The sequence below is a fragment of the Helianthus annuus genome, chromosome 7 (assembly GCF_002127325.2).
Source record: "Helianthus annuus cultivar XRQ/B chromosome 7, HanXRQr2.0-SUNRISE, whole genome shotgun sequence".
NCBI classification, from domain to species: Eukaryota; Viridiplantae; Streptophyta; class Magnoliopsida; order Asterales; family Asteraceae; genus Helianthus; species Helianthus annuus.
In genome coordinates this window covers 114,472,796-114,484,868 of record NC_035439.2, presented here as the reverse complement: position 1 = coordinate 114,484,868, position 12,073 = coordinate 114,472,796, and the positions used below count along the sequence as shown (strand labels likewise).

Here is a 12,073-nt window from a genome sequence, read left to right as displayed (position 1 = left end):
TAGTCACTTTAGGGCACTTTTCTAGATAAGTTAGATAACCGAGAGGTAGTCTAGTTAACCGGTAGTCTTAGCAGTCCTTTAGAGTGCCATAGGCGTCTTCCTGAAAAGGGTCGGGGGTCCTGTTCGGTTTCTCTTAGGGTTTAGTATTTAAAGATCCCGGTTCCATAACACATTAACATCCGATAGAAACCATACGATATCAATTGGGATTCCAACCTAGGTAGTTATTCGTCACCTCTGATCTAAATCTTCGTTTAAGTCGCGTCTTAGTTAGTTAGTTAATTAGTATTTAATTTAATCGTAAATTTAGGACATTTAGAAAACCCCCTTCAAATATAAAATACAGTTAGGGTACGTGTCAGTTAATCTAGATAAAGTCTAATTAGCGTAATCAGAGAGTCTCATGGGTTCGATACTCGGACTTACTTAGGCTACACCGCATTGACCGGCACACTTGCCGGTTGTGTGGTCTAGGTTTAGAGAGTCTTAGTTATAAATTTAAAACTTAGAGAGTCTAGTTTAGGGTTTAATTTAGTTAATTTAATTAGACCACTTTTAGCACATCAGAGGCGCACCTATATCTTGCGAGATCGTGAAGCCGCAGACGAGCGTTTGATGAAAGACTATTTTGATCCCATACCGGTTCACGGACCCAATGTTCTTAGACAGCGGTTTCGGATGAGCCAAAGGTTATTTTTGCGCATTAATAATGATTTGGAAGCTAAGTATGATTTCTTTAAGCAAAGAATGGACGCGCGAGGATATTTAGGGTTCACCTCAATTCAAAAGGTCACTTCCGCTTTACGCATACTAGCCTACGGAAACACGTACGACATCAACATCGAGTACTTGAAGATGGGGGAGAAAACAACACGAGATTGCGTGGAACAATTTTGGTATGGTATTTTTTTAATCACTTTTATTTATTTACTTTTATTTTAAGTACATCACTAGTAAAACTTTTATATATTAAATTAAATTTTAGGTATACGTCAGTTATATGTAAAACGTTATTTGAGAAATCCCACTTGGAACGACTTTCTACAAATATACGAGGTGCATCTAGAAAAGCATGGAATACCCGGCATGATTGGTAGCTTGGATTGTCGTCAATGGCGTTGGTATAATTGTACAACCGCATGGCGATGTCAACATACACGGGGTGACCAGAAAGGGCCAACTTTGGTTTTACAAGCGGTTGCGTCATACGACCTTTGGATTTGGTCGGCTTTCTTTGGTGTAGCCGGGTGTACGAACGACATTAATACGTTCGAGGCTTCACCATTGTTAGAGAACTACATTTCTGAAACGATACCAAAGGCCGGTTTTCATGCAAACGGGAACGACTACGAGCATGGCTACTATCTGGGCGATGGTATATACCCGGAGTATTCGAATGTTGTTAAAACGTTTTCTGAAACGTTCGATGAGAAAAGACAGTATTTTAAAAAACTACAAGAGTCTTCGCGAATGGACATCGAGAGGTGTTTTGGGATTCTACAACAACGATGTCATTTTATCAGAAATCCTTGTCTTGTGTGGCATAAGGATCGAATACGAATGACCATGTATGCTTGCATCATTATGAATAATATGATCATAGAGGATGATGGAAAAGCGATATTCCAAAACTATATTCCGGAAGATGTAGTTGAAGGAACCCAAGCAACAATGGAAGAAAGACTCGTAAATGCTCAACTATTGCGATCTAAGGATATACATAACGCGTTAAAGGCGGATTTGGTCGAGCATACTTGGGCGGTTCGCCCAATTCGACATGATGGTGACGACGAAGAAGACTTCGAGGAAGAAGAAGTTGAGGAATTCGAAGCCGGGAACTTTGAAGACGTAGGTTTGGATGCCGGAGAAAACGAAGAGGAAGGAGAGAACGACGATGAAGACGAAGAATTAATGTATTGTTTTTTTTAGTGTAATGTTTTTTTTTTAATTTTATTTTAATGTTTTTTTAATTTTATTGTAATGGTTTTTTATTTAATGGAATGGTTTTTAATTTTAAAAAGTTAGAAATTAATTAAAAAATTGAAAATTAATTAATTGAGTAATGATGAGGTAGGGACTTTATGTCTACGAGCTCTAGTGACATAACGCCCCATAAAGCCTTTTTGTGACATGGCACGACACGTGTTGCATAACGCCCACAAAGGGGCTTTATGACTGACTACACATGGCCGAAATGAAAAAAAACTACGAACTCTTCTAACTACACGTCTTGACTTTGGTTTCAAGTCAATGGAAGAGCTTTCCAACTTTAAATGAAAGAAACTACGAACTGTAGTTAACTACACGTCTTGACTTTGGTTTCAAGTCAATGGAATGGAAGAGCTTTTCAAGATAGCCATGGCTTATTACCAATAAATAAATAGTAAGTATCTTTAAAAATTATTATTAATTATTTTTAAACAATAAATAAATAAATAAAATCTGGTTGGATACCATCTTCAAAAGTCTGTTGGAAATTAATATCATCTTCAAGCATGGCCAAAACTTTGAAACCCCTTTAGGAGATTAAAAAATACTTTATTTTAAAAACAACTTGGTTCTTGCTAAACTTTATATCGGAATCGGAAAATAAGATAAGCAAAATAGTGTTTTTCTTAAGGAGAAAAATCAACGAGTATAAGTAATATGAGAAAAATCAAATTCAATGTTAAATGAAGGGTTAATTTATTCTATAAAGACTCCTAATTGTAAGAAGTGTAAGAAGGATTTATAGAGTGACAAGTGTCCAATAACTTAAAACCTAAACCCACTACACCACTAGCCAAAACCTAAACCCCCCACCCCCACCCCGCAAAAAATAATAATAATAATAATAATAATAATAATAATAATAATAATAATAAAAAAATAAATTAAACTATACCTCCCCAAAAAACCTACCCTCACCCCCAAAAACCTAAGAAAAAACCTAAACACTCACGCGGAGCGACGTGGTGTCTTGTAAGTGTGGCTTTACGTGCACGCTCCCCTTTCACGCTCACGAACCATAACACAAGCACCAAGTATATCAAAAATTTAGATCACTTGATTTTTGTTTTATTGATTTTGTCTCTAGCACTTATATTTTGATTTTTTCAGCAACAATGGCAGACGGCGCTAGGAGCACTGAATGCGGCACTACATATGAGTGCCGTCGGTAGTAACTTTTGTTCCATCTTATGATACATTTGGGCTAAAACGTCGGTATGTAACCTTCGGTACCTATGTGAGTTTCATCAATATTTTTATGCTATGAATTAAGGCATGTTTGTTCAAGAATACGAGGCATCAGGACTTAAATCATTACATTTCTGTATTATAGATTCTTATTATGACATTTCTGTATTTTAGATTCTTATTATGAGCAATGAATATATATTTTTTTTTTTGAAAGGTAAACTTTATTAAAAACCGGCAAAAAAAAAAAAAACGCAGGACTACACCACAGAACATATCTAAATGAATGGAATATGCTTTATAACTATTATTATATGCTATTAATTCTGATGGAAAATGAATCGTAGGTTGATTATAAAAGATCTTTTCAAGTTTTAGTTTCACTGTTATACTTTAAATAATAAAGTCCTTTAACCCATTTAGTTTTCAATTAATTTTATTTTTCCTCTAATAACTTACATTGTTTAACCTTTTTTAGAAGTTGAATATGCATATGTGTTTAATTTTTTTCTTGACATTCCGGTATGAATTTGATTAAAAAGGTGTTGTATCATAAGTTATAAGCTATAGTAATTGCCAATAATGGTATAGTGATGAACCATACCAATACCAACATTAGGTATTATTATCAAAAGGAGTGCCGTTATTATCTTTCACAAAATGTGTTGGTGTCCTTTTGAGCATTTATAACATTGTTATTATATTCACCCCAATTGCTATATGCTACTACCGTACTGATACCATAATAAATCGAACTGATACCAACTAAAACCAGGTTCTAGCACTGAACCGATACCAACCAAAACCGGGTTCTAGCCACATCGCGTAGGAAAATCCCACTAGTTTATATATACACGAAAGATAAGAAAAAAACATTTCAAAAATCCCACTAGTTATTATAACAATCAATTATTTTTCTATAGTATCAGTCCAATGAAACTACTAGAATCCGTTTTTATTGTTATTCGTTCTAATACGAGTCATTTTTGGAATTTTGCACTACCAGCACGGAACCTTTACGTAACTTTACTGTTTTACGCATATGCCGAATTCCGGCAGCATTGAGTGTGGAAATTGCTCTAGTTTTTTTAACGGCTAATTTCTTTAATCCCCTGTCGTCTGTGGGACTTGAACCCAAGACCTTCCACTTCCCAACCTAGGTGTTTTAAAGAATTTGCCTTTGCCAATATACCACACTCCATTGGTGGAAATTTCTCTAGTTATCTAACATTTTACAATGATATTTAGAAGTATGAGATACAATTGTTTCCACATAATGTTTAACTTGTGAGGTAACAAACAAACAATTTTGAGAAAATGAATTACTCTTTAGGTACAAATCAAAGACAATAGATCCATCAATCTTATCATATGTTTCTTTTAATTCTTTCCAAACCTCGAGTAAACATGGCCTAGATATAACTCCTTTGAGACTGAGTTTGATTTCCATGTTAGGACAACTGAATTACACCTATCCCATTGAGTTGCCAAAATATCATTATCTTCTAAATTCACAATAGTTCCATCAATAAAACCAATTTTATTTTTGACTCTCAATGCAAGTGACATAGCATTAGCCCAAACAGTATAGTTCTCAGTCCCTTTTAATTTCACAGTTACAATAGTTATGTTTGTAGAATCACTAGCATGTAAGTCCAAAGGTTTATCAGGTTCAACTTACTAATCAATGTTTCACCAAAAAGATTTTCAAGATCAACCATTTGAAATGCCAACAATCAATTAGTCTAACACAGTTAACAATCACAACAAACAATAATCAATCAACAATTCTAAAAATAAGAACAACCACACAATATCCTAAACAACGAAACTATGCCAGGGACTAGATAGTAGGTTCATCACTCAAAGGTGCCTACCTTAACCTTTACACATGAGTTGTGACCTTGACACAAACAAGAAATAATTGCACAAACAAATCAAGTTGCCAGAAACAAGCAAACAACAAGAACAAATGCATAAAATATGCAACAGAGTGAACCCTCTCTGCATCCCAATTAATCAACCGCCGGTCTGACTAACCCGGCAACAACAATGCCTAATCGAGAACTGAAAAGTAAATCAAAAAAAGGAAAGATCTCACCAAATTTGCAAAAACCCCAGCAAGGGTTTTCTCCGGTTCCAATCAGGGTTTTACAACCTTCTTGGGTTGAACCCTAGTTTAAAACATCAGCTTCCTTATTTTATTCTTCAGATCCACACACAACACCAGCAACGAATGATTCCCCCCAGATCTGTGACCGGCAAACAATAAATCTACCACAACTACCAAAGATCTTCGATGAAACCAAACCTTCTAACAAATATCAACTAGATCTGTCACAATTTGTGCAGATCTAACTTCCAAGAACCCTTAGAACAAAAACCCCAAATTTTAGAAAACCCTAATTTCTAATGATAGAGAAACAGACTTTCAACGAAGTGATACCCCCAAATGATGCTCTAATACCATGTCAAAATAACAGGTGTCAACCATAGAACACTTTATTAACATCAAAACAACTGAATGATTCAAGATGCACAAAACATATATCAACTCACTAAGGTGCTGTTTTTTTTTTCAAAGAAAAAATGTCTGCAGTCTGCGAACCACATCTGCAGACATCTGTAGCAGAAGAGGTGGACCAAACATCTGCGGTCTGCAAGAAGAAGAGTGTTTGTTTTTAAAACCTCTGCAGTCTACAATGAACATCAACAAATCAGTCTTTGCAGTTAGATCACATTCATCAAAATTCAGAAAAATCACCAAATAAAACCTAATTAGACTTTACAATTGGATCAAACACATCAAAATTCAGAATAATATCACTACAATTTCATCAGATAAATCAAAATTCAAAAAAAATTATACTAAACAAAACCTAATTAAACTTTACAAATAACAAACCTAATTTTTGTTGGATTCGACACAGGCTGAAATATGAGCAGATAGAACAGCTAATCTTCCACGAGTAGCAATAGTGGAATCATCTGATGCTTCAACTCTGATTTTTGTTGATAAAACTGAGATTTGATGTGAAGGAGGCCAGAGGTGACGAGGGTCGCCGGGACGGTGATGATGTGACGGCCGTGAAGGGGTCGCCGGAGGTGGACGGTGATGATGTTGTGGGTCGTGGCTGTTGATCGGTGATGATGTTACAGGGTCAAGATGCAGACGGAGGAGGACGATGGGGTGGGGTTGCGGCTGCGGTGGACGAGGAGGTGGAGGTGGGGGTGTGGCTGTGGTGGAGGTCGGCTGGACAGAGGATTAGGGTTGGAGATGTGTGTTTTGAGAAGGAGATATGTTTTGAAGAGGTTTGAAGACTTAAGGCAATGTCTGCACGAGAAAGAGATGGGGAAGATGTTTTTTAGAGAAAGCTCTTCTAAAAAACAAACAAGCTGCATACCCTTATGTCTGCACATGGTCTGCTTGGGAAAGACAAAAGAGGTTTAGAAGTACTTTTCCTAAAAAACAAACACCACCTAACAAATCATTAAGACAATGATCCGTTATCACTCACATTCATATCTAACTAAGCTAAACAAGATCTTAACACAAAATCTTATACAAAACTCTAAATCTGACAAGAAGAATGAAACCCTAAGAGAGAGAGAAAGAGAGAGAGAGAGACTATGAGAGAGACTGAACAAGAAAATATACGGATTGATCTCAACTTGATGTTGAGATCATTTATATAGCTCCACACTTAAATGAATTATCCTCTCTCTATTCTTACGGGGTAGAGGTAAGGCTGTCTACATTTTACCCTCCTTAGACCCTACCTTGGCTTTGCTATTGGTGGGATTTACTGTGTATGATGATGATGACTTAAATGAATTATCCGCTCCAATAAAACCTGGTTCTCGCAACAACCAACCCAATAGTCCAATATATCAGTTGCCCAATTAACTCTTTAAACTCAGCAACCAGCCCAATCATCAAGCCCAATCTTGTGCCCATGTTTTATAAACAAAACAAACAAAATTATATTAATAACAACACATATTAATAACGATGCAAATTATTATACAAGTTATTTTCAACATATACATTAATAATTATTGTGGGCAATCAAATGAGAAAAAACGAATATATAATTGGGTAGTTGGGTCAACTAATATTTACAATTACAACTAGATGTGATCCCCTGTAATACAAATCAACTATTATAAAAGTATACAACTTGAGTTTATATGCTCCCAAAAAAACACTTTAAATGAAAGAAACTACGAACTCTTCTAACTACACGTCTTGACTTTGGTTTCAAGTCAATGGTAGAGCTTTCCAAGATAGCCATGGCTTATTACCAAGCAAGCACTGGCCATCTAATTGACTATTTATAAATGTACAACTTGAGTTTATATGCTACCAAAAAAACACTTTATAATCAAAGAAACTGCAAACTCTTCTAACTACACGTCTTGACTCTAGTTTCAAGTACAATGGAAGAGCTTTCCAAGATAGCCATGGCATATTACCAAGCAAGTACTGACCATCTTCAAACGTTGGCTCGAGACTTCTTTACCGCGATGGACCACGACGGCGATGGCAAGATAGATCTAAGAGAGTTCTTGGAGTTCATGAAAGAGGAAGGGTGTCATCACATGACTAACCCCTTCATGTTCAACCAATTGGATCTTGACAAAAATGGTACTCTTGATTTTGTTGAAGTGATGACGCTTTACTATATAATCAAAAGCGGAAGGCCGTTTTGTGATCATTGTAGAAAGTTCATCACTTCGACCTTTTTAACATGTGTTGGGTGCTTAGAAGATCCAAGCGATCGTTCATTCCATCTTTGTCTTGATTGCTATAGTAGACAAGTATGTGATCACACTCACAATGATATGTCGCGCTTTCTAGACAATTACTCGTTACTTGAAGCGATGACCAAGTTAAAAATAGGCGAGGTACGCGTTTAATCATTAATTAGTTAATTGCAGAATAATAGTAGGTACAATGTAAAATCTTAAATATAATAGTTACTAGAGTAAATTACTTTTTAAGTCCTTGTGTTTTACTGGTTTTAACCACTTAGTTCAATATCAAAAGGTTAACGACCTGAGTCCCTAATCACTTATTTTATAACATTTTGAGTCCAACTTTTTAACATTTGTACTTTTGATTTTGGACTCAAGTGGTTAAAACCACTAAAACACAAGGACTCAAAACGTTATAAAATAAACGGTTAGGGACCCAGGACTAAAAACACCTGTACTTTTGATTTTGTTTCTCACAGTTAAGATCTAGACCATCTGAAACGGACTCAGTGGTTCCAGATAAACCACATTCAGCTGATCATAACCACACATGGAATCCATCTTTGGCCATGGTTCAAGTTCCACAACGACCGGCTCCTGTTCATAACCAATATTGGGGGAGTCAATGGGCTCCTCACACGTCTGTAGCTCCTTCTGTACACAACCATACATGGATCCAAAACAATTATTCATACAATCATACACCACATTATCATGTTCAGCAACCGGCTCCAGTCATCCCCCAACGAGTGAGTTACTTCCATAGCGTCAGTCATATTGATATACTAGTCTTTATTTATCACCTGTCTAGCGTAACTCACGTTTTACTTGATCCCACTGCCTCTGGCTAGCAGAATATTGGTGGACCTATGAATTGTCCGTAATAGGTAATGATGAGCCACTGACTCTCACGTTCACTAACCATGTGTTATATACCTAACCTAGCGCGCGAGTGTGAGTGTGAGCGATTTCTTTTAATACTTCAGTATAATTTAGTAAGTATCTTCATTCCAAACATCAGGGCAAATTACATAAGGATGATAATAAAAATTATTATTAATTATTTTTAAACAATAAATAAATAAATAAATAAATAAATAAAATCTGGTTCGATACCATCTTCAAAAGTCTGATGGAAATTAATATCATCTTCAAGCATGGCCAAAACTTTGAAACCCCTTTACGAGATTAAAAAATACTTTATTTTGAAAACAACTCAGTTCTTGCTAAACTTTATATCGGAATCAGAAAAAAGGTAAGCAAAATAGTGTTTATTTAAAGAAGAGTAAAATGCATGGATAGTCCCTGTAGTTTGGTGAAATTTCACCTTTAGTCCCCAACTTTTCAGAATTACACTCTTAGTCTCTGTGGTTTGACAAGTTGTTACTCGGATAGTCCCTAAAGCGGATGAAGGTTACTCGGATAGTCCATGTGGTTTGACAAGTTGTTACTCGAATAGTCTTTGTCATTTCACACCCACAGGGACTATCCGAGTAACAACTTGTCAAACCACAGAGACTAAGAGTGTAATTCTGAAAAGTTGGGGACTAAAGGTGAAATTTAACCAGAAAAACTAACCTCCATCCGTTTGGGGACTATCCGAGTAACAACTTGTCAAACCACAGGGACTAAGAGTGTAATTTTGAAAAGTTAGAGACTAAAGATGAAATTTCACCAAACCAACGGAGAGTATAAGTTATCTAAGAAAAATCAAATTCATTGTTAAATGAAATATATATTTAAAAAAAAAAAACAAAGACTCGTTGGGTTCCAGCGTGACCATGGACATGATTTTCCGGCTCACATAACATTCACGTGGGGCGGCGTGGTGTTCCTGTAAGTGTGGCCTTACATGGCACAATCCCCTTCACGAACCATAACACAAGCACTAAGTTTTTAACGGTGTACGGTTAGGATGACGCTAACCGGGTTAGTAATTAGTATGTTAGTATCACCAAGCACTAAGTATATCATAAATTTTGATCACTTGATTTTGTCTCTAGCTTATATTTTGATTTTTTTTTCAGCAACAATGGCAGGCGGCGCTAGGAGCACTGAACGCGGCACTACATATAAGTGCCATCGGTAGTAGCTTTTGTACCATCTTATGATACATTTGATTTGGGCTAAAACGTTGGTATGTAACTCTCGGGATCTATGTGAGTTTCATCAATATTTTTATGCTATGAATAAAGGCATGTTTGTTCAACAATACGAGGCATCAAGACTCAAATCATTACATTTTCTGCATTTTATATTCTTATTATGAGCAATACAAATATATAAATGAATGAATTATGAAATATGCTTTATAACTATTATATATGCTATTAATTCTCATGGAAAATGAAAGGTAAAATTGCACTTTTCGTCCTTTATATTTCAAGGTTTCTACAGATGCTGTCCTTTAAGTTTAAAAATTACACTCTATGTCCTTTATGTTTGCAACCTATAACGGACGGTGTCCTTTCTCATAAATCCAGTTAACTTTTTATGTTAAAACAGCCCAAATTGTAACTTTGTAAAACTACATAACAACAGGGACCACATGTGCAATACTGAAATTCTATTGGACCGAATTTAAACCCCACCTTCATCTCCATTCTCAATCAACCAAACAAACAACGATCCAGATTTGAATTGTATGTAATGCTTGTATAATTTGTGTTTCATTCCAAATATTTTTCTTTTCTGTGCGAGAAATATATCACAACAACAAAGCGTTCTCAAATCTCGTAATGAAAAACCTGCAACAACATCTTCTTCTACGATGAAGACACACCAACAAATCGAATTCACAGCCCACCGTAATACAACAAACTCTACTTCTTCTTTCTTCGAACAACAAATCGAACCCGAGTCGAATCTGAACCGAACATAACCCGCTTGAAAAACCCGATCCAAACATCATCAGCCATCATTCTTAAAAAAATGAAGAAAATAGGGGGTGGTTCTTACTGGAAATCATGTCGTCATCTCCACTGTCGTCGCCGTGAGCGGCGGCACCGGCTGTGCTTGCCGTCGGAGATGGTGGCCGACACCACCCACCCATGTCCATCTTCACCCTACCACAACCACCTCTGAGACACCCCTGATTGCCCGATGTGCAGCTGTCGTTGATATCGGTGTCTATTGCCGGAAAAACGAAGCACCGCCAGCTGTGGGGTCCTGCTGCTGCCGCTGTGTGCCGTCACCGGCACCGGAACCCTCGTCGGTTCTTGTCGTCGCCGGAATCGAGGATAGAGAGGGGGATGTGCTTTGTCGACGAGATGAACCGCCGGAGCACCAGATGACCGGCAGCCGGCTCCTCCTTGGCTGCCGGTGTTCAATCGAGTGGCTGTGGGGATGAGGGGTGTGGCAGGTGAGTGTAAGTGTCTGTGTATCTATGTTTGTAAGTGGAATCGAGATAGAAGGAGTGTGAAGATATAAGGTCAGTGGGTGTTTAGGGAGAATGATGAAGTTTTATGTGGCTGTATTGTAATATATAGATACAGATTACAGAGATTTAGATGAATGGTTTGAGGTTGGGGAAGAGGGTAAAATTATAGATATGGTCCTTGTTGTTAAGAAGCTTTACAAAAAGGGGTTTTAACATAAAAAGTTAACTGGGTTTATGAGAAAGGACACCGCCCGTTATAGGTTGCAAACATAAAGGACATAGAGTGTAATTTTTAAACTTAAAGGACAGCGCCTGCAGAAACCCTGAAACATAAAGGACGAAAAGTGCAATTTAGCCAAAATGAAACGTAGGTTTTGATTATAAAAGATTTTTTCAAGTTTCAGTTTCACCCTTATACTTTAAATAATAAAGGTCTTTAGCCCATTTAGTTTTATTTTAATTTTATTTTCCTCTAACCCACATTCTTTAACTTTTTTAAAAAAGTTGAATATGCATATCTGTTTAGTTTTTTTTTTTCTCGACGTTCCAATATAAATTTGATTGAAAACAGAGTTGTGTTCAAAATAGACTATCTTTCGGTATCATAAGCTATATTGATTGTCATACAGTGATGAACCAAACAAATACCAACAATGATGTTGTTGCTTGTTGATTGGAGGGGAAGAAGAAGGGAAACACCACCCCCTTGAAGAGGGGAAGGTAGCGTGAGGTGGAGGTGATATAGCGGAGGGGGTGGTC

The 12,073-nt window shown here is 36.7% G+C and overlaps 2 protein-coding genes across 2 annotated transcripts; both read left to right on the top strand.

Moving 5' to 3' along the window:
- The first annotated feature begins 1,086 nt into the window (after positions 1–1,086).
- On the top strand, positions 1,087–1,929 carry LOC110866770. The gene has a single exon (XM_022115919.1). The coding sequence runs from the start codon at positions 1,087–1,089 to the stop codon at positions 1,927–1,929; it is 843 nt and encodes a 280-aa protein (XP_021971611.1).
- A 5,535-nt stretch (positions 1,930–7,464) lies between these two features.
- Positions 7,465–10,185, top strand: LOC110868225. Its single transcript, XM_022117343.2, has 3 exons — positions 7,465–8,085; positions 8,415–8,684; positions 9,963–10,185. The coding sequence occupies exons 1-3, from the start codon at positions 7,618–7,620 to the stop codon at positions 10,044–10,046; spliced, it is 822 nt and encodes a 273-aa protein (XP_021973035.1). The 5' UTR covers positions 7,465–7,617; the 3' UTR covers positions 10,047–10,185.
- Positions 10,186–12,073: the final 1,888 nt, after the last annotated feature.

Bases quoted from the DNA above. Each gene is read 5' to 3' on its own strand.
- LOC110866770 (XM_022115919.1), top strand. From the start codon at position 1,087: ATGATTGGTAGCTTGGATTGTCGTCAATGGCGTTGGTATAATTGTACA.
- LOC110868225 (XM_022117343.2), top strand. From the start codon at position 7,618: ATGGAAGAGCTTTCCAAGATAGCCATGGCATATTACCAAGCAAGTACT. The intron at 8,086-8,414 runs GTACGCGTTTAA...TGTTTCTCACAG, and splicing joins CCAAGTTAAAAATAGGCGAG to TTAAGATCTAGACCATCTGA. The intron at 8,685-9,962 runs GTGAGTTACTTC...TTTTTTTTTCAG, and splicing joins CTCCAGTCATCCCCCAACGA to CAACAATGGCAGGCGGCGCT.